Source organism: Pongo abelii, chromosome 7 (assembly GCF_028885655.2).
Source record: "Pongo abelii isolate AG06213 chromosome 7, NHGRI_mPonAbe1-v2.0_pri, whole genome shotgun sequence".
Taxonomy (NCBI): domain Eukaryota; kingdom Metazoa; phylum Chordata; class Mammalia; order Primates; family Hominidae; genus Pongo; species Pongo abelii.
Genome location: NC_071992.2, coordinates 101,355,410 through 101,378,566, shown reverse-complemented (window position 1 = coordinate 101,378,566; position 23,157 = coordinate 101,355,410). Strand labels below are relative to the sequence as shown.

At 38.5% G+C, this 23,157-nt stretch overlaps 1 protein-coding gene and 1 long non-coding RNA gene across 2 annotated transcripts in view; one reads left to right on the top strand and one right to left on the bottom strand.

Annotated features, from left to right (window-relative positions):
* LOC100940073 (uncharacterized) overlaps nucleotides 1–17,538 on the top strand; it is a 22,794-nt gene extending 5,256 nt beyond the window's left edge. Inside the window, exons 3-4 of the long non-coding RNA XR_008528058.2 lie at nucleotides 17,173–17,305; nucleotides 17,388–17,538. This is a non-coding gene — a long non-coding RNA (uncharacterized LOC100940073). The remainder of the gene's footprint in view (nucleotides 1–17,172; nucleotides 17,306–17,387) is intronic.
* CA3 (carbonic anhydrase 3) lies at nucleotides 10,365–23,157 on the bottom strand. Its single transcript, XM_002819237.6, has 7 exons — nucleotides 20,453–23,157; nucleotides 19,487–19,684; nucleotides 17,219–17,337; nucleotides 15,290–15,382; nucleotides 14,166–14,228; nucleotides 13,090–13,245; nucleotides 10,365–11,370 (listed from the first exon to the last, which is right to left on the bottom strand). The coding sequence occupies exons 1-7, from the start codon at nucleotides 20,595–20,597 to the stop codon at nucleotides 11,251–11,253; spliced, it is 894 nt and encodes a 297-aa protein (XP_002819283.2). The 5' UTR covers nucleotides 20,598–23,157; the 3' UTR covers nucleotides 10,365–11,250.

Below are 23,157 nucleotides of genomic sequence, written 5' to 3'. Positions count from 1 at the left end.
TCTAGAACAGAAAAGCTTGTGACTGAAGCATGGTGACTGAGGAAGAAAAGACAAGTAGTGGAGTCAGAGACAGTCAGGGGCTACAGCCTGCAGAGCCTTGCAGACAGGTAGCAAGAAAGGATTTTATACTAGTTGCACAGGGAAGCCACTAGGGAGTGGCTTATGCACAGGTGTATTATGCGCTGGGAGGGTATAATACAAACCATAACAATATCTCATTGTAGAATTAAAAGAAGTTTGGAGGTTACCTGGTCCAACTACTTATTTTATAGATGAGGAGACTTGTAGAAATCCCCAGATACAACACGCTGTTGCCTAGCTCCTTGCTTTTATTCGTCTGACAACTTCCTTTACAGAAAGATCCAAACTTCTTCTTCTGACTATAAAACTATTTAATCCTGTCTCTGGCTTCCCTCTTGGACTCTGAATCTCAGTATCCTTCTTTGGTAAGATGGGAGGCAGCATCACACGTGGCCAAGAGCCCAGGTTTTATAGTTTGGATTCAGCTTTGAGGGCTTCTTCACTACATGATCTTATATACTTATTTCACCTCCTCAAAGCTCAGTTTCCAAAGGTGAAATGTAATAAGAGTACCCAGGGCTGCTGATCGTGGTAAATGGACTAGTTTGTGTGAATTGATCGTGTGAATGAACATGATTCCTGGTATATTGTTAGCTGCTCCATTAGGATTATTGTTATTGTAGTCAAGAACCATAGAATTGTGAAATAAGAATCGACTTTGTAATAAGACAGACCCGAGTTCATACTCTGACTTGAACACTTACTTGCTGCATCACCTTGAGCAAACTAAGCAATCCCTCTGAACTTCATGTGCTTTATTTGTAAATGGGGACTGGGCGGAACGGTGTGAAGGGAATTCTAGCTCTACAGCGTGATGAGAATGAATGTCTGGAAGATGCTAGATACAATCCTGGCATATTTTCTTTGTTGAATAAATGGTATGATTGTCATTACATATAATATTTTCCATTGTCAAATAACAGGTTGACTTTCCTAGTTCTCTAACTGGGATGAAAATTCACATGTATTTAATTAACATTATTTGAGTTCCTGATCTATAAAAATAGCTAACACTTACTGAAAACTGATTACACACCAACACAGTTCTGAATGCTTCACATAGTCCTACTCTACAGCTGGTGTCACTGAGGCATAGAGGTAGGTCAGATTACCCCAGGTAACTCAGCTAGGAAGTGATGGGGCCAGGTATGAAACCAAACAGTTTGAACTGTTAGCCATCTGCTATGTGGTCTCCCTGAGGGCCAGCGAAATACCTTCAAGGAGCTTATGAAGGCAACTGCCTCGTGGTGATGTAATAGCAATGCATTAAGATTATGTGAGCAGTACTCCTCTATAAAATAGAATGTTCTATCAAAATGCTGGCCATTTTTAGGGTTTCCTGCGAAACTCCTTTTAACTATTTAGGGTAGCAGGGGATAACAATAACTTTACATATGATAAACAGCTGAATTCAACTTCCCTTAGTAAACAGCTTTTCAGACCTTTAAAAATTTAGTTTCTGAATGTGTCTTTGTTTTTTCATAATAACTAGTAACACTTAACTCTTCTATAAGTAATAGAATCTATTTAGTTTTGAAGAGTAGTGGATAAATTCCAAGCTCATTACCTAGTTTCACTTTCAGCCAGAACTGGAAGAAATATTAAGTGGGACAATTACACTAAAAATATGCAAAGTATACATTTTAAGTATTTTATATTCCAGAACAGCTGCCACATGTGATACTATAATCAATCTAATAAAAATAAAAGTCCACCTCTTCTTAGAACATAGGTTCTCCACTGGAGGCAGTTTTGCTCCCCAGGGGGATGTTGACAATGTCTGGACACATTTTTGGTTTTCACAGCTGGGTGAGAGAGGGACTGTGTGCCATTGGCCTCTAGTGGATAGAGGCCGGGGATGTTGCTAAACATCCTACAATGCAGAGAATCACCCACTGACAACAGTGAATTTTTCTGTCCAAAACGTTAACAGTACCAAGATTTTGGAACCCTACCTTAAGAGTATACATAAGGTAATGCTTTTGTGAAAGGTCTGTGTTAGAGTTGCATATGTATCCAGCAACATGTGAGCCCTAGGACAGGGCTTTGCCCATAATACTCCCTCACTCATCTTTTGTTTATTGGATTGAGTAAAAAAGAACAAAATCCAGCCTCTACGCCTAAAGATTATTGTCTATTCACTTTTCTTCAACACATTTCCAATGATGGCTTTCCACCTAAATCATAGTGGTTTGGTTAAGTTAATATTAGCTTTGCCACATGATTAAACTTCTCTTTTGCTTATAAATCACCATTTTGTATAGGGGAATTTCTGACTTCCCTTTAGTTATAAGAACAATTTAACATTTTCCATGCAACGGGAATTGTAGGCATTACAAATACGTTTTTTCCTCCTGTTCAAGGGCAGGAGTCCTCATTCGCCGGTGTCACTAACTGACAACAGTCTTAAGAGTATACAAGTGGAAAATCAGCACTTTATAATCCTATAACATATGTGGATAGGCTATAGGAAACAAAGATAATTACATTTTATAACTCTGTAGTTTTCTCATTTGTGTTTATCCAGGTTGATTCTAAAGAAGAATGAAAATCTATATACATGAAAAGATGTCTTAAAAAGTTTTGAACTACTCAAAGTTAAGATTTGGGGAAATAGAAATAGTATATAACCTAAGAAAATTGCCACTGGCTGTGAAGCCCCATGGCATTTTCTTTGCACTTCTTTGCTTCTCGTTAGATTGTGTGTGTTTTTACCATTTCACATAAACTTTTAAAGATTATTCCACACCATTAGCTCTGTGCTTCTATTAGTGTCTATCTCTCTTCCTCTCTCTCTTCCATCTGAGTACAATGGCTAGAAAATAATACACACTTGAATGAATAAATGTCATTTAAATATTTTAATGAACAGAAGGACTACTACAATATATTTCCCTTGACCAATGTATTGTGATTGCTTTTTTCTTTTTTTTTTTTTTATCTTTTGCTGTCTATGACCAAGCCGAAAGAGTTACAACCAAATTCAAAAAGCCACCCAACCCAAGATCAAAACTGATGAGTCAAAAATGTGTGCTATTCCTCCAAGAACTCATTGACATGCCAGTCTCTGACCTTCCTAGGATGAGGCCACAGCTCCCAGTAGCTCATGAACCTAGACTGGCATTCAGTATTTTAGGAGTTTCATTGCACCATCTGTCCATCCATCCATCCCTCCATTCCTTCAACCATGCAACAATTCACAGCAGTCTTAATGGCTCTTTTCTTTTTAAAGATTTGTTATAGAATTATCTCCTTCTACTTCCACTCTCAGTTAATCCCCACTCGGTGAGTCAGTGAATAAGACAGTAAGCCAGCATGGCTGGTGAGAAACCGCAGGACAGAACAAAGTGGACCAGTTGGCAGGAGACTCTGTAGCCTGTTTTGTTAGCATTCAACTCTGCACCAGCTGCCCCCCACATGACCCTGCACACACTTCAGGGGTGCACATGATGACTGCTCCATGACAGGAAGAAAATATGAGAAATCCTACTTATAGTTAATTTTTTAGCCTCTAAAATTTTCTACTTTGTTTATATTTTATAATATATAAAATAATAAAATACTGTGAATATATACTTTATTTTTTAAAAATGCAATGTTCTGGGAACATGTGGAAAAACTGTGTCCCAGGGGCCTTACATCATTCAAAAAGAGTCTGGAGTCCATTGCTGACCCAGAGACCCAGGTGACCCAGAACCGTGTTTTGCAGGTCGCCTGTACCTTCAGTCCTGCTATCTGTTCCTTCTTTCCTATGGCACTGATATCACTGTTCGACATGTATTTCATGCCCAGTGTGTTGGGCACTGTGCTTGTGCCCGATAAGCCCTTTCCTTCAGTATTCACAGCCATGTCTAGTATCATTTCTCTTGAGCAATGTTTGGAAGTCGCCTTTATCTTTCAATTTTTTTCTTCTCCTTGATGCTTCTAGGTAGTTCCTTAACCTGCTTTTATCTCTTCCGTGCTTGACACATAAACACTTTTGAAAAGCATGAAAATTTTTCAAAAAGAGCCTTTCTTATGGCCGGACATGGTGGCTCACACCTGTAATCCCAGCACTCTGGGAGGCCAAGGTGGCAGATTACTTGAGGTCAGAAGTTTGAGACCATCCTGGCCAACCTGCTGAAACCCCATCTCTACTAAAAATACAAAAATTAGCCAGGCATGGTGGCACGTGTCTGTAATCCCAGCCAAAACCCCGCCATTGATTGCACTCCAGCCTGGGTGACAGCAGAGTGATACTGTGTCTCAAAAAAAAAAAAAAAAGCCTTTCTTTAGCCATCTGTGTATACTTTTTAAATTATATACCAAATAGTGAATACTTTTGCCCAGCTGAAAGCATTACCCTGGAGCTATAAACTTTCTTCTTTATGCCTTGTGGTTATTTCATAATTCCTCTGCAACTCTCCACTCCTCTTGGGGCCTAATCAATGTTTCATATCAATTAAGCTCCCAAGAATAAGAGACTTAGTACACCTCACAATCTTGACAACAGGCCCTTTGTTAGAGAAAACAAATTAAAAGGAATGAATTAGACCTTCTCAGATAAGGTGTCATTAAAATACTCTCTTAATTAAGAAATATTTATAATAGGCTCTCTGAAATTTACATACCAAGTTACAAGTTAAGCCACAAAGTACTTACTATTCCACCCTGCCACTCCCCAACCCACCACCATCATAATTGACCGTGACTTCTAGTAATTTACTGTCTGAGGTAAAGCTTTTTTTAAAAAAATTCTCAGCTCTCCTATAAAGCTCAAGGTAGTAATTATCGGTACCTGAACATACATGGGGTGTATATGCCTATATTGTTTGTGGAGGAAATTTACCTGAATTTACCATCTATTTGGCTGGTATGGACTGGAATGTGTCAGTTGGAAATGCTTTTTGGATTTTCAAAAGTATCATACTTTGCTAATCATGACTGTGAAACAAAGATTTGTGTTAGGAAGAGGTATCTTTATTACGTATGTGAACTTGCCATAAGCATCTCTACACAAAACTGAATGAAATGGAGAACTAAAGTCACTAATGAGAAAATTAGGGCAAACTTAGAGAAAAGAGAGAGTGGGTAAGTTCAAGTACCAGCATGAATCATGCCAATTAGTGTCATCAGAGTCTAATGCCACAGACTCATTGCTAATCTACCTCTTCAACTTGCACTTTAGAAGCATGAGTGCTAAAAGAGATAAATATGTGGGGAGAGACTCTGCTGTTATATCTCCTAAAACATGTCTCTTTTATACTAAGTGAAATTAGTTATTAAAATTAAAATTTGCAAATGATAAGCTTTGGATATATGTAAAGCTGCTTCTCTTCTTCCATGCACACTCTTTTTATAGAGAAGCCTGTGTTGCAGCAACAGACATCTGTATATTTCTGCAAGAACTCTTTGAGAAGCCAGTCTCTGGCCTTCCTAAGATGAGGCCACAGCTCCCAGTAGCTCATGGACCTAGACTGGCATTCAGTATTTTAGGAATTTCATTGCACCATCTGTCTGTTCATCCATACATCCCTCTATCAATTTATCCATCCATCTATTCATTCCTTCAACCATGCAACAAACATCTTTGAGCTCCATTCTAGGTTCCAGATACTGTGTTAAGTGCTGGGGCTTCAATAGTGTAATGAAACCAATAAAGTCTTTACCTTCATAAAACCTCCCTGTCACCACTACTTATCACACACACACACACCCCAACAACATAATTTAAAAGTGTTGTTGTTACTCCTAAAGTTCCCAGTGTGAGAATCTGAGCTCCTATATATTCACTGATGTGCAGCCTTCTCAGTTCTTAGTTCTTCCCAGCACTTGGCCTTGCCCTTACATCTGCTGTGCTTGGCTTGTACAATTTTCCTACCCTTAATAGGCCCCCTTCTTTGGGGTCCTGATCCATCCACGTGCCCCTTGTGATGCCTTAGATCTTGCTGTAAACTGATCTCACAAGAGCAGAAGTGTAAATTCTGTGAGCGCAGTATTTTCAAACACTTCCATTTGTATTATAGTTCCATGGGAGCCAGGTTCCTTTTAGGGTAAGAATTCCCTTGAACAAATGCATTTGGAACCATCCAAATTTCAAATGAGCTGAGTACATATTATAGAAATGTATGGACATGTTTGAACAGAAAATGTGTACACTTAATGGCCAAAATATTTCCCTGGAATTCCAGTCTCCTCTACCTGAGAAAGATTTAAATACAAGGGAGGATCTGATTCCTGTTTACTGCGCAGAGTCAATTCTAACCTGGCTAAAATTAGCTTCTAAATCACTGGGTTTTATGCTGCTGCAGTGCACATGGTCCCCTGTGATTACACCATTAGATTCGCTCTTAACTCCTGCTGATTACCTGTGATTACTTACGCGGTCAAGTTGTCAAGTGGCAGTGCCTACTAAACACCTTCACATCTAAAGTAGTTCTTTAACTCTCTACTTAATTCCTTTATGCTAGATTTTATGCCTAGACTGTTTTATCTCCTTTTTTGTAGTCGAATCACCCCCAAAGTACAAGCTCTTCCCTCAGGTGTGACTTATGCATCTCATTTAGGATTCTGACTTTATGGCATGCTCAGACAAGTCCAAAATTAATTTCATGGCAGGAGACTTTCTGTATTTACTATTAAGATAGATTTTTCCACTTCGCACTGCACTCCAAGGGATTCTATCTTGCCAACATTTGAAAATCAATATTGAACTAAATGAATGCTATGGTTCTTCCAACTCTCCTTTTTGGTTTATTTTCTGGATGTTTTGCTAACTCCATATGCTTCTCAGGAGAGGGGCAGAACTCCTGGAGCAGAAGCTTCCTCAGGAAAAGTTATCTGGTCCTCCTCTGAATCGCTGCTTCTAGTGATGTGCTGGTTTCCAATGTGACCACATCTTGTTTTGCCTGCTATATATATGGGACAAAATTTATTGTTGTTTAAAATACCATTTTCCCCAATAACAAGCAGAGGTGAGCCTGTTATAGAAACTCTTTTAATATTACCTGTTGATGAGGTGTGGATTCATGATGTTACTAACGGATACCTAAAGAAAGAAACATGATTTTAGGTATTGAATAAGGCATCCGATTTTTTCTTGGTTGATGTAAAATTAATTAATAAAGGATCATCGTCAACTCTTATTGCGAGTTATGTCAGAAGGACCATTCTAAGTGGTTTACAAGTAATTCTTAAAATCTCCCTGGAGGCAGGTATTACTCTCATTCCTGTTTACAGATGAGGAAACTGAGGCATAGAGAAATTAACTTGCCTGATGCCACACATTCAGCAAGTGTTGTGTGACTTCAATCTAGTCCTCCTGAGAACTGAAGAGGGCTTTAAAATGTTAATTTCCCATTATTTAAGTTTCAGTTCAATACCTACTATTCTTTTATCCGTCAGGCCTTATTTTTCGCTGTAAAGACTCAAAAATATGTAAGAATCCTTCACTGTCTTTTCTTTTGCATAGATATTAATGGCTAATACTAAACATTTGAAAAACAGAAATAGGCTGCCAAAAACAATTTTTAAACCTTATTGCTCTGCAATTAGTGTGAATAAAGAACAGCATGGCTTTTAATGTCATAGTCATTTTTGTAATTATTTTGCTGCCATCTAGTGACTGACACGAAATTTTTAAATGTTTTGCTGCCATCTAATGACCTAAGTGAAAATAACATTCAAACATGATTTTGCTTTCCATTTGCATTTTAAGACTTTAAGAATGACTTTAGGGGTAGGTTTTAAAAAAATCATTAAATTTGTATACCTCAAATATGAAATTTTAAAAATCTGAAATTCACAGTTATCATTCATTTTTCTTACCTCTTCTCACTTATTCTTCTGCTAAAATAATATATTTTGCTCATAACTGGAGCTCGTCTTTAATATCAGATAAGAAGGCATTAGAAAAGAACCTAGAATCTAATTAATTTTCTTTATGTGTGGTCTTTGATGTGGGTTTAGACCGTATGTATTTCTCTTAGGCCAATTTTATTTGTGCCAATTCTCATCTTAATAACTGTCATATAATTTTTTCCACATGTATCCAAGCTTGTTAATAGCTGATCAATTTCAACTATATTTAATTACATAAATGATTATGGTTAAACCCTGAGAGCTCCAGTTCTGCATGTTCTATGTAGAATACTTCTCACTCATCTACATAAATATTCACTGACTGTACAGTTTAAAGAATTTTGGATCAATATTCCTGAAATTATTTGCCTTTTCATAAATATATCCTGTTTGCTCATTTAAAAGGCAGGTATTATATTAACAATATATTTGCACCCTTAGTCTTGGCCGGGCATGGTGGCTCATGCCTGTAATCTTAGCACTTTGGGAGGCCGAAGTAAGCAGATCACCTGAGGTCAGGAGTTTGAGACCAGCTTGGAAAACATGGTGAAATCCCATCTGTACTAAAAATACAAAAATTAGCATGGCATTGTGGTGCATGCCTGTAATCCCAGCTACTCAGGAGGCTGAGGAACAAGGATCGCTTGAACCCAGGAGGCGGAAGTGGCAGTGAGCCAAAATCACACCACTGCACTCCAACCTGGGCAATAGAGTCAGACTCCATCTCAAAAAAAAAAAGATATATATATATATGTAAATATATATATTTGCATACTTCTAGCAATACCCTATGTTAGATAAATTCTTGTTAATTCTGCTCTATCCATAGGCTTTTAATGATACGATCATCAGAATATTATGAAACACAAATTCAAATTAGTTTCTGCCCTATTTTCAAATTTTAAAATACCTACAATGATTATACCCTGAAGAACAAAAGTTGGCAGATGCTGAAATCTTTTTACCACAGCAGTTCTTGGCCATGCCCCTTTGTAAGGCTGTGTGTATCTGAAATGCAATTGTTTGGGGGCCTGTTTATGATCAGGAAAATGATCCCCCTGCTGAATAAGGACACAGTATGTCTTTAATATTCTAATGGACATCTACAATATCACATATCACAGAACTCTGAGTTTAGCACTTTGAGAAGCTGTGAGGAAATTTTAAGATGGGCGATAATTGTGAGCATTGACAATGACTCAGACTGGAGGGAGGGGGAGAAGTATGTTCTACTAGAAAGCTCCCACTTGAAGCTAGTGAGATCATTTTCCAAGGAAATTTAAACTAAGATAAACAAGAAACAATATTCCTATTAACCATGTGATGTGTTGTTCAAGAAGGTACGTATTTTACCCGAATTCATCTATATTCATGACATCACTTATTCAACAAATATTAATTGAGTAATTATTATGTGCCAGACACAGTATCAGACAACAAGGTGAACGTCAGCATGCAAGACGCATATTTGTGCCCTCATAGGGCATATGGTCTATGAAGATAGCCTCTTCTGATGGGGCATTTTCCCTCAAAACGGTTCTAACCTTGTTCAGCTTGTGTACTGGAATAAGGACCATTTGTAGCTGGCGTTAAGTCATATGTTCCTCCCCCACATAGAGTCAATACTGGATACATCTTTTACAGTGCATAAGCATTACTAAGTAAGTACCTTGAGAGAATCAGCTTGTGTATTTTCACTCATGATCAAAGCTCCACACCTCCTAATTTCAAGGGATTTAATTAACATTTCTAGTTCGCACTGACCAACCTGGCTTGACTTCACCTGGGTGGTAATCTGTTAAATAACTTTAGCCTCATAGGACTCTGTTACGTGATTTGACTTCTGGCATCTCAGGACTCTCTTGACCCAATATTATTTCATTCTTTAGGGTAATGAACTTATTCCTGTCACTTTCTAAAGTAAGTTAACATATTGGCCAGTGAGGTGATGAAAGATCTATCAAAGCCACTAACTGTAAACTTAGACTTTATGTCTAAAGATATTATATTAAATGGTTTAAAGGTCTAAATATATGGATTTTTGCAGTGTTAGGCCAGCATCATCCTAAAGGCACAATTTTTAAAAATATGGATGTAAAAGCTACAGTCTGACTTGATTTCATGCCCCTAAAACCCATTGCACTAGTCTGAACCCCAGAATCCTAAACCAATTTTGAGACCTCTGGAAAGTATTTCCCACTATCAGATATATGGCCATACATTCCTCTTCTGGTCTGCAGTTTCCTCAGAAGGCCTTCACTAATTGCTTTTTTATTTTTTTTTTCTGGCCTTCCTTGACGAATGTAGCATCCAAACTCAGAATTTCAGCCCTTAGTGCCATCCTTCAGCTAAAAAAACAAACTTACAAAGTTTGTTGCTCTTAGTTAAACTCCATTTTTGTCATTTATGATGGCTTTCCATTTAAAAAAACACAACACTCAACGTTTTCCATTCATGTCTTTATTGGTTCTGGTGATCAGTACAACTGCTTTGACTTCAAGTGTCATCATTCACTCTTTTGTGTTCTAGTGATCATTCATTCCAGCCTCCAGTGAGAAAGACAACAGAGTCAGTTTTTATTTTAATAATCATGCAAAGAAAAATGTAGTGGAATTAAAAATAAATGGCCCTCCTTCAGGTAAAGAAAAATACTAGGATAAATTCAACTACATTTATGAAGAAGAAATTCAAATACTGAATCAAAAATTTGAAAACTCCTGATTGTATTGTGTTTTCTTTTCATTGGTAATCAAAACCAAGTAATCTTAGTAGCTAAAACTTCAATAAATGACTGACTTCTTGCTGGTGTTAAGAGTTAAAACATATCATTAGCTCAATTCTTGCTGTCCATAGTCATTTTAATTTCTGGCTTATGTTTAATTGTTATATGATCTTCATACACCTCTACTACATGTAGAATTACTCATATTTCTTTAAGATGGACAACTCATAATATAAAAATAAAAACAATGAAGTTCTGTAAAATTTTAGATAACAGAAAAACTGGTGCCCAATAGCTAGCCATTTTTAAAATATCTTTACTCTTCCATCTCTGGACATCTTCTTCTTCTTTGAAACTTTACTAAACTTTACTAAAAATGCTGCTTTTATAGGAAAGATGATTATTACAGAGATCAAATGTGAAATCTATGCTTTCATATTAGATCTTGTCAAAAGTAACTTTGGTTTCTTGGTGACCACATCTCTCATATTCATTGCTCAGTGTGAAAAAATGAAATACACTTGAAGTAAGGAGCACCAGAAGGAGGCAAGGAACCAAGCTCTCCAACGGCAGGTTTCCTTTCCTGAAGAGGGCAAGATCCAGCAGCCTCATTTGAAGGAAGCTCTCACCACCCTGTTATTGATAGGCTGTGGAGGTCGCCAGTTGCCCACAAGGGGCACTGGGGGCTCGTTCTCAGCACTGGAGAGGAGGCTCCGCAGCTTGGCCATCTGCAAAGGGTGGGGGCAGACTGTTAACAAGACATTCGGATCAACTGGACACACTATGTGACAAAGAGGTGTAAACTGGTGGGGGTTTTTTTGTTGTTGGTTTTGGTTTTTTTTTTTTTTTTTTTTTGAGACGGAGTCTCGCTCTGTAGCCAGGCTGGAGTGCAGTGGTGTGATCTTGGCTCACTGCAACCTCCACCTCGCAGAACTCAAGCGATTCTCCTGCCTCAGCCTCCCGAATAGCTGGGATTACAGGTGTTCACAACCTTGCCCGGCTAATTTTTTGTATTTTTAGTAGAGATGGGGTTTCACCATGTTGGCCAGGCTGGTCTCGAACTCCTGACCTCAGGTCATCCACCCGCCTCGGACCCCCAAAGTACTGGGATTACAGGCGTAAGCCACTGTGCCTGGCCAATACTAGTGTTTTAAACACAACAAGCAAACCACACAACCTGTCCCCAGTGTCCAGTCCAGAGCTATTTAGCTAGCAGCTCCAGAGTGACACACATTTTTTCTTTATTTGTAAAGCCCTTTTCTTCATTCTATACAGGATCACTATGCCCTCTGATCACAACCTTTTCCTCTTGAATCTGAAACATTTATTTTTTATTTCAGGGGTCAGTATGAACTACATACTTTGTTGGAGAGGATGACCACATCCATATATCAGTGTAAATAAAATGTAATAGACCTTTATTGTATAAGTTTATGGAGTCAATTATTTTAAGAGCAAAAAGAAATCAAACTCATACTACATTTTCAATTTTAAATTGACTTTTCTTTCTTAAAGGATAAGAAAATAAGAAATTCTGATTAATAACACTATGATTCTATATTAAAATATTTTTAGATTTCTCCTTGAAAAAATTTCATTCTTTCAAAATAGTTATATCACTGAACAAGGTTGTTATATCTGATCTTTTAATAAAAATGTCTTTATAAACTTGAGTTTACAACTGACATAAATATGAAAGCTGTTGCCTTATGCAAGAGACACACACTGGGAAACTGATTTTACTATTAAAGTACATGCATGCTCTAGGTTGTGAGTCCCTGTGTTGCTTACTTGCTTCAATCTGTTTTTCTCCATGTTCTTGCCCACTTATTTTCTCCTACACAGCTTTTCCTTGATAGTGTTTTTAATGAATGTTACTAGGACACTCTTTAGATCGAACAGTAAGAAGGGAACCTTGAGAAGAGATGCCAAAAAGTACTGGAAACAGTTTGGAGGTGGGATTAGAATCCTGCACTTGGCTGTGTGATCACGGACAAATTACTGAACTTTTGAGCCTTGAATTATGTATCTGTAAAACGGCAGAAATAATATATAGCATACAAAATTGTTAAATCCTTTCCATTAGCACCCTTCTCTTCTCCAGGTCTGTATTTAGCATCCCATCTCCTTACCAGTGCTCAGTATTTGGCAACATCCAAATTAACAAAGACTCATATTAATCTAAACCCTTTAAAGTGTTTATAGAGCATAAAACTACTCTATTAAAACTACTTTTCAATGAGTTGCATTTTTCCTGGTACCCTTTGGGGGCCAAGTTTTAGAAAGCTGAGCAGGCTGGTTGTAATTAACCAGGGCAGACCATGAAATTGCTAGCTATAGAGCTGTTCAATGAGTATCCAGTTAGTAGTTATGTATTTTTGATTTAGCATCTGTATCTTACATAGGCAGACAGCAACATAAGCCCACGTGTTCACAAAGCTGCTCACCTGGTCAGAGCTCACGGTCATGGGCTCCTTCAGCAGCAGCCACACAATGCATTCCTCACAGGGTGGCGTGGTGAATGAGCCCTGGTAGGTCCAGTAGTCCCGGCATGCCGGGAACAGGCAGGATGGGTCAAACTTTGTGAAGGGCGCCTCCTTGCCCTGGGTAAGAGCAGGTTGCAGGTGCAGTGAGTGCATGCATGCACATGCCCACCGACCCCAATGCCCTCATCACTTTATTTGTGAGAATGGATTTCAAATGCAATAGAGAAAATAGAACTTCTAAACAAAGTATAAGCCTTTCAGAAATAAAGATCAAAGCAGGGAAGCTGGTTGGCACATTATTACTTGATCTGACACAATCACTGTCATACTGTGTTCCTTAGTGTTTTAGCTGTGAGTAGAACTATAATTCTGTCACTCAAGAAAAAGGAGAAACTGATATCTCAAGTCTAATTGAATTATTTCATATAAGTTAATGTTTTGTTCTTGATGATACCAAAAAATATCAGGCTTGCATTTTTATTGAATGAGCTACTTGGAATACTTACTTTCTCTGTTAATAAAACACAATAATATTTGATTAGAACGGCCACAAAAAAAAACAATTAAAATGTTTCTGTTACTTACATGAGTCTATTGTGAAGATTTTAAATGTATAAGTGCTTCCCAGAAAGCTCATCACCAAGACTCAAAAGACCAGCACTAGCTGACATTCAGTAGCTCCGTGATGGTATGCGTGCATATATGCTGTGTGTGTGTGTGTGTGTGTGTGTGTGTGTGTGTGTGTGTGTGTTGGGCAAGGATACAGTGACCACTCAACTTCTCCGACTTTCACTTACTCCACTGAGAAAGTGATTATCTGACAGGATGACTATGACCATTAAAAAAAACTGATATATGTGAAATTGCTCTAAAAACTGTATGCCATACAAATATAATAGCATTTATTTTTATATGTATGCTTAGCATATCCATCAAACTTAGTAACAGATTTTAGGTGAAAAAAATACTTGAAAATGTGTAAAGAAAATCTGCATAATCTGCTTTATGTTTTAGGAGGGAAAATGATTTTTGTTTACCTTTGTCTTAATCTTGTCCAATGCATCAAGGAAAATCTGGAACTCGCCATTCTCACGTCCTATCTGTAAGAAAATAGAAATCCAAGTATAGTTCTTTTACTTCTCCATAGTTTAGGATTGTCTTCAAAGCTGATTTTGATCCATCCATCTGCAACTAGTGTTTATAAATCTGCCAGAATATCTCGTACTAGGCAAAAACATAAGTTTATTTTTCCTCAAGATTTTAGAGTATATATTTTCTGATCTAAATTTGGACTCCAGGCTTCTGAAGTACAGGACCGCAAAATTACACATTCATCTAGTTCTGTGTCTTTGACCTTCTCTGCAAAGTCATTCCACTTTTCTAAAAAACAGATTTAGAACCAAAATGGACCCTATGTATCCCAAACTAAACTCATTGTCTTTCGTCTCAGACCTACTCCACCTCCTGCTCTGCTGTGCTCAGGTACCAAAAATGACCCAATGAATTAAGAACCTAAAACAAATTAGGTCATTCAAAGAGAAAGAAGCCAGATTTTCACCTCTGGCTTGAAATCTAGATTATGTTACCACTAACCTCATGTGTTAATGACACTAAGTCTTCTTTAAAGCAAGGCTGGCTCAACAACACACACAATCCATGTGCTGTCTTAGCCTGGGATCATGTGAGTGGTGACCACCTCAAGCCGAGGGGATGTCCAGCCAGGGACTTGGAATCATATGGTTCCCAACACTGACTTTTCTGGTTTCCAGTGCAATTGAAGTTGAGCAGTGAGAAAAGAAAATGAATATATGCCACCTTTGCCCTTACCACCACCGTAATAAGCTCACTCTAAGGCTCTGTCCCCAACACCTACACACACACACACACACACACACACACACACACACACACACACACACATCCCACATCTGGGGAAAATTTAGAAGTTCTAGGGGTCCTGGAGTGTGGTAAAAGATACACTTTTAGAGAAAAGCAAGACATTTTGAGCTGATCTTAGCAGAAATATCTTGATTAGTTGAATGAATAATAAAATGCATATAGAAAGAGGAAGGTAAAAATGAGGAAATGAAACTCAAACTATGCTAAGCATTAGTAGGGAAATAAAGTCTGGAAGAGAATATATAGTCAATTTTTACTTTACCTTCAGAAAAATGCCAATCACAGCGATCCCATCGCGCTGCTTCAGGGCTTCTTTAAAAGTGTTATACTTCGGGTTCCAGTGAACCAAATGAAGCTGAAACCATAAGACAGATTAGAAGGTAAATTCCTGGAATATGGAAATAAGTACAACATTATCCACAATAAACTCAATCATTGTACAGGCTAAGGTTGCTGAGCACTCTCATAAAAGCTGAGAACATTTGAAAGAGTAGCATGTAATATTTTGGTAACATTTCTAGTGGCTCAAATAAAAAGCATATAAAATTATTTATTTATCTCCTTTTATCAACCAGAGCTCTGAAACCTGGTGGCAACCTGATCTTAATTTAGAACATGAGCACCAGTTAGGTTAATCAAACTTTCTATGCTGAGTTACAGAGAATGGCAAGAGGATACAATCATTTGCAGCAGTTAAAAAATGTTTTATTCAAGACCAAAAGTATGAAATAATCCCATGTGCAAAGGTCAAACTGAAAGCCTTGCCTGCATCTGTAAGAAATATACTCAACTTTCCCCATTTGGTTGGGGAAGATGTCTAGAAGGCATTCTCAATACTTAATTTATCTTGCCATGGCTCTCTAGATTGGCTGTAAAGAAACAGAAAGATCACAGTGAAGTACTTTGGGTTTCGCAGAATTTAATTTGACCAAGAACTAAGGTGCCTAATGATTCTGCTTAAGAACATGTTCATAGAGTGTTTCTGAGCTTCTGTCACAGCCCCTATGTTAACCAGACCCTATCTTTGGAAAAGAGTAAAGCAGGAAAAATGAATTGGTCCTCACCTCCAAGGCAATTGCCACCACTTATTGGTTTGGCTTTATAAAGAGAACATGTCAGAGGCCTGTCTTAAACCCTTGTAATTTGATGCGTTGATCTGAGTTACAATTCATATTTTTCTTTAATGAGTTAACTGAGACAGAGAGTAGTATGTGCTTAGATTAAATGGTATGTGTGTACACATATCTCTATGTGTGTGTAAATATGTATGCGTGTGTATATATAGATATACACACACATATATATGCACACGGTTCATTAAGAGATTGGAACATAAGCATTATTCAGAATTTCTAAATGCTATTTCTAGAGCACTATATTCTTATAAAATAGGCAGCATAGGGCACTGGATAAGATGATGAACTCTGAAGCCAGTCTATATCAGGTAGAGCACTAGCACTCACCAGCCGTGTGACTTTATTATGTGTCTTTTCTATGCCTTCTGTTTCCTCATCTGTAACCTGTCTCATAAGGTAGCTAAGAGGATCTAATGAGTTAATACATGTAAGCATTTAAGAAGTATTAGCTATCCCTTTTCCAGTTCCATTGAGGACGCCGGGCTTTCTTATTAAGTAGCTATCCAATTTCTAACTTTTAGGGCTTTTTTTTTCGAGACAGGGTCTTACTCTGTTGCTCAGGCTGGAGTGAAGTCGTGCAATCACGGGTCACTGCAGCCTCGACCTCCCAGGCTCAAGTGATCTTCCCACCTCAGCCTCCTTTGTAGCTGGGACCACAGGTGCATGCCACCATGCCAGGCTAATTTTTGTATTTTTTGTAGAGACAGGGTTTCACCATATTGCCCAGGCTGGTCTCGAACTCCTGGGCTCAAGCAATCCACCTGCCTCAGCCTTCCAAAGTGTTGAGATTACAGGTGTGAGCCACTGCACTCGCCCCAGTTTCTTAACGTAACCTTGGAAATCTTCATGTTTGATGCCAACTCACCTATACCCTTTTACCTGTCTAGCCTAGAATGTTCGGCAGCTTCAGTTTAGCTAAAACTAGTACAGCTCTTTTCATAACTATAGACTTGAAACAAAAGCAGTGGATGATGCTTTGTTGCTGTGGTTCTTATTTTTAATTTTGCAGTTTTCACTGTATGAGACTGAGAATGGATTATGGCAGTTCCTCTTACCTCCGCTGCGTACTTGACTCCATCCACGGTGTGCTCAGAGCCATGATCATCCGAAGAGCCCCAGTGAAGATGAAACTGGCGAAGTCGGTAAGGTCCAGGGAGAGGACCCCCTCTCAGCACTGTGATTCAGATAAGCTTGGTCAACAGTGAATTCATGCTTCTTTTACAGAGCCCTACTTTAATCAAGTGCTCTTAGAGCCAAGGCTTAATGGACAAAATGTGGTCAGTTTGCTGGTGGATGGTGCCACTCCCAGGACACTGGACTCCTCACAAAATGAAGTCTGGGGATATGTCAAGATAAATGATTGTTCTTTTCTGTCTTTCTTATTTTGTTTGCTTGTTTCATTATTATTGAAACATCATTTTAACATTTAGGAAAGTAAAATTAAAACAACAGATAGAAAATGAGGATGCATACACCCAAAGAACAGGTCAGTAGTGTGGTGCAGTGGGAAGAACTGGACAGTTGAGAACCAGGTGGATGTAGGTTTCTAATGCTGGCTTCACCCCTTGCTAGTTCTGTGATCTCAGGCAAGTTGCTAAACTTCTCTGAACCCACTTTCACGTCTCTAAGAAGGTGATAATAATACCAAACTTTCAGAGCTGCTGTGAAGATTAACTGAGATTAAGCACCTTAAAGTGCTCATCATAGTGCCTGCACGATGATCACTGAGCAAATGTGAATTTCTTCTCCACGTGTTGCTTCCAACTACACTTTTCTTTAAGACAACGAGCAAGAACTTTCATCTATGTCTAATTTAGACTGTGTCTGTTCAAATGAGATGAAATGGAAAATTCAGAAATTTCCCAGAAAACCAATCAATGTGGATGATTAAACTAGATAATTCTCAGCAGCATTAATTTGGGCTTGTTGATAAACATCTCAACCCATTGCAGAGTGATTTAGAGGTTCAAATGTCTTCCAAAGTATATTGGAAACTATGCAGAAACCCTAAGATCAAGATTTGGCAATATAAGCTAGATCAAAATAGAATTCAGAGCATAGCTATTTTGGAAGAGGTTGCCCACAATAAGTGGCCCAGAGAAAGCCATAAACATAGACCTCAAACAATGAGGCTAGGCCTATATGAGTTTGTTCATGTAGAAGCGGAGTGGTTCAATTCATTGCATTTTTCCTGTCCAACCACTCAGAACAGTTATTATAGGGACATGTGAGTCCAATTTATTAGAATAAACTATATGAAATTGACAATATTCAACTATTTTTGCACACAAAAATGGCATTTTCATATGGTTCAACCTAATAGATATGTTAATTTTGTTATGTTGCTTTCAAAATGGTACTTAATATATAAGGAGAAGGGGAAAAAAGGAAACAATAGCAATACGAAACCACTGTTTAAGAAAATTTAAATTTCTGTAACTTGGAACCTCCTAGTAGGTAGTAATTATGAATATCATTCTTCATGACAACACCATTAAGAATGTTCATTTATGTATATCAATAAATACAACTTTATTAGAAATGGGGCTATAAGGAATTATTTTGCTGTACATCAAGCACCAAAATATTAAAGGAAGATTCTTTCTTACCTCATTTATCGTGAAATAAAGTATTTCTGACTAGCCTTCTTTTATTTTACTGATTTGCTTACTAGTGTAGGTGAAATAAAGAGATTTGTTTTTTCTAAACATGTATTTTTCAGTTGCTGTCTCACACACAACTACTACTCAAGAAGAAATTGTCAGATATTTCAAAAATACTCACCAAAATGATTAATCAGATGAACCCCACTGAAGGCTTGAAGGCAAGTCATCTTGACACCTTCAATGGCCCTATTCTCTCCCCTAGATTGGTCACCTCACAGGCACCAAGGGAATAAAGTGCCTATTTAGGGTTTCTATTGTATATCTGGCTTTGTAGAATGGAATCTACGCAATTTAGAGTGGAAGCCTGGTTCTCCAGACCATGGACAAGAAGCACAAGAACCCTCAGGTATAGGCTGAAGAATACTCATTTGAGTTTATTGTCATCTCTGTCCTATCATGTTCCATTTCGGGAATGCATTGCCAACTTTTAGCTTAGACATGGGGCCGTTTTCACAGAGACCAAGTTTGGAGGGTGCGACATTTCTCTTCAATACATAAATATAATTATTCATGACTAAAGCAAAGTCAAATGTCATCTGCATTTTAAGAGATAAAGTGCTCCCTCTCCCCATTAATTCTGGTACTGTGTCATAAACCACATCTTGTCAATATGACATTGAAAATATCCATGTGATTCTACCTCACTGTCATACTTACTTGACCTATCATAAGTATCATCAAATACAACTCGGCAGGTCTTCCCGTTATTCAGGACGGTCTTGGCAGAGCCGCCATCATAAGACACTGACCATGGCTGCAGAGAAGGGTCATGCCTGATGTCTTTAGTATGCAGCTCAACGGGCGACTGGTTTTCCCCCTTGGCATTTGGGAAAAGTTCATGCCAGTGGTCGGGACCTAGGAAATAAAGTCGAGGGGATGTATTTATTTGGTGGCACAACCCAAGGCCTCTTTCTAATTGACTAAACCAGCAAAATACAGAGAGGCTAGACAGTGATTTCAAAAAGGTCTTATGTTTCAGACTGGGCAATAAGAGACTTAGAATTCATTTCAGGCCTATTGGTAGTTTTGTGAATAGCACACATGGAGACTATTTAACTCAATGTGTTCACTCTGCTTGCTCAAAGACTTATTTTTGAGATAAACTTTATCACATTTTTTTTTAACCAATGCCACCTTCCATCATACAGTTGGAATAAAATAATATTGACCACCTACATTTGAGCATTATGTTGTGGGTTTCAGAGCACACCCATATTCCTTTGCCTTGGATTAGGGAGAAGCTTAAGCAGAGCAGAGATTCTCACACCGGCACCACCCTCAGGTTACGTGCTTGCCCAGTGTAACAGAATAAGAGCCAGTCACACCTGACCTCGGGCTGTCTGACTTCTCAGAGGCAATGAGATCTTAGGCAAGTGATCCAACTTCTCTGCACTTCAGTTTTCTCCAAGGGAAATAAAAACTCCATACTAGGGAGAACTAAATGAGACGAAGGAAAAAAAGAAGCAGCAGAATTTGGCAGTTGAAAAGCCTCAGTAAATGTTAGGTCTTATCCTACTCCTACATTTTCCACTGCAGTCTCTAAAGTTGCCCATTTCTGTGCAATGGCAGGGCTCTCCTGGACTGGCATCCCTTCCTGGCCGGGTCGCGGCTGCCTGCACTCACCGTTGTGACTGGCGTAGCCCCACTCCTTGGCCATGGTCGCCTTCCTCCGCGCTGGACGGCTCCTGCTTTCTCTACCCCTGCGTGGTGCAGAGTCTCCGCGAGCCTGCGCTTTTATGTAGCTCCCCCCCGCAGGCTGCATGGCCATATTAGGTCAGCGAGGGTGGGGCGGGGGGCTAAACTAGATTGGGGTGGTATTTGGGAGGGCGGGTAGAGGAAGCCAATGAATTCCAAGAGCGGGACAGCTGTCGAGGTGACGGGGGCGGAGGTGGGCGAAGGGGCACCCACGCCCCTCCCTGCGCTCTCCCAGGAGTCGTGGCTCCTGGCCCCTCCATCTCCTCTTCTTCTCTTTCAAAACTGCAGGGCTTTCTAACCGGCGCCGACGTGCAGAAATGCAGGCGGCCCTCACCTCCTCCTCTCTACTTCCTCCATGCATTCTTGGGGATGGGGTGGGGGCAGGGACAAGGTGTCGTAGTTTTGCTCGGCCACGAACTAAAATCTACATCCCGGCGGCTCTTGCAGCCTCACTTAAAAGTTGCTTCAAGCGCAGGCTGGCGGTCTGGCTACGATCTCTGGACACTTCTGCGAGTTTATTTCGCTCTAGCGATCCGGTTACAGAGGCTGGAAAGAACTCGTTCGTTTGCCTGCCCCCTAAGTTTGACTCCCTTTGCAGGCGACACTTAAAATCCTAGGAGCAAAGGATGGGAAGAAAGAGTCCAGAGCAGGCTGGGAGGGTGAAGAGGCCCTCCAAGTCCTTTATCCTTAAAGAGATGGCCCTCTCTGGAATCGCACCAGGCGGCATTTCCCAACCTAGCGGATCCTTTTGGTTTGCAGGAAGCCGAGGGCTGGATCTCAGAGAGCTCCGGGTATCCAGGAGATGTCTGGATCCCAGGTTCACGCGGAGCTGGAGACTGGGACTGATTTAGCCACACTCCCTGCGCTGTACCTCTGTTCATGAAAAATCAAGAATATTCTGAAGTATTGGAAGGCCACTAACATAAAATAAGTCATATTTCTTAAAACCTGTGGTCTTGCTCTCCAAGATACAATGAGAGATTGCAAGAAAAGAAAGAGGGAAAGATTTACAGAATGACTTTTAATTTTTTTCTCCCCCTCCTAAGTTGTTTGCTTATACATTGAACCATGCAAAGGAGAATAAAAGTGGCATATCTAGTGTGTCCACATGACAAAAGTATATTTTTAAAAGTCTGGTTATGGTTCATATCAAAAAAGTCAGTAGTAGATATTTACAATTTTAAGAGTATATTGTAAAATTTCTCCTGTTTTAATTCAGTAATTTTTTAAAGACAATGAGGAAAGATAAACCTAATTTCAGTGCTATCTTGAACAATATTTCAATATACATTTCCTTAATTAACTTTTATTGATAATAGTATTTAGTATTTGGGGATTACAAAACTCGAAAAGGAAATCGCTCGTCATGGCAAAGATAGCTCATCCCTAAGGCATGTGGAATGACTGACCACACTCATAACCTGGACGCCAGGGGAGTCATTCCCCAGGGTATTTTTGTGACAAGGGATTATTTGATCCACACAATAGCAGTGTGGAATCAGGAACTAAGGCAGTTCGGAAAATCCAAGCAAACATAGTAAACAAATGCCCTTAAACTCTGAGCTCCTATCTGTCACTGTTTGATCAGAAAGACTGCAGTGGTTAATGGAGATGTTTTATAGTTCTTATAAAATGTATAATTATTTGTATGAGTAAACCAATCCATTCAATCATTAAAATATTCTTTTTCTGGTATGAGTGGTTAGAAGATTGGTAAATAAATTTCATGTTATTTGATATAGTCATACAGAGAAGACAATAACATTTATACCAAGAACGATCTAGAAATTCATGTTATTATTTATGCATAGAAGGATACTTTTGTTAAAAAAGGTGCTATTTATAATTAATTTTAAACGTGCACAATAGCACATAATTTCAAATAAATTCTAGGTAAACTTTGCAAAGTGAAATATTTAATAGCTTTAGATGTGTGGCCTTTAAAATGACGATTTGTATTGCATTATACTTTCTCATAAGAAGTCAATAGAATTTCAAGACAATTTATATTACATCATGTAATTTTAGGCCATAATAAGTTTTTCAGAAACTTTATCTAAATTTTTCTGCAAATACATTTTTCAAAAACCTCATCAACAAATTTACTATCTGCATCTTAGTTGATTTACTCCAGCATATATGCCTATACATTTCAAAATTCTCCGTCAATAAACAGATAATTCTAAACTGTGTGTTCAAGACTTTGAGATTTCTGGAGTTCACTTGAAAAGGAAAACTGTTAGGTATACACTGAGATAAATAATGCCAGAAAAAAAAAAGAGTGAGCAATGATTAACTACAAATTATCTTCTAGCATATTGGCAGCATTTCTCACAGTGCCATTATTGAAAAGTTGATATATTGGGCAATTTGTAGGAAATGACTGTACACATATAGAGAAAGAGAGAGTAAGAGAGAGGAAAATATTTAAATAAACAAAAGTTATTGGTGGGGAAATAGTGTCCAATATAGAAGTTTCATCTAGGATTGCACATTAACATTATAAACTTAAAAGAGCTAAGGATATAAAATTTAACTGTATTTTACTCATGACTTTGCATTTTGTTTTGCAAGATATCAGGTAATATAACTAACTCAAATCTTCTACAAGTTACCATGTGACATTTCTATTG

Coding starts and splice junctions, on each gene's coding strand:
- CA3 (XM_002819237.6), bottom strand. CDS start 20,597: ATGGCCATGCAGCCTGCGGGGGGGAGCTACATAAAAGCGCAGGCTCGC. Junction 17,338..19,486: donor TGATACTTATGATAGGTCAA/GTAAGTATGACA, acceptor TCTGAATCACAG/TGCTGAGAGGGGGTCCTCTC. Junction 11,371..13,089: donor TGACCGTGAGCTCTGACCAG/GTGAGCAGCTTT, acceptor CACCCTTTGCAG/ATGGCCAAGCTGCGGAGCCT.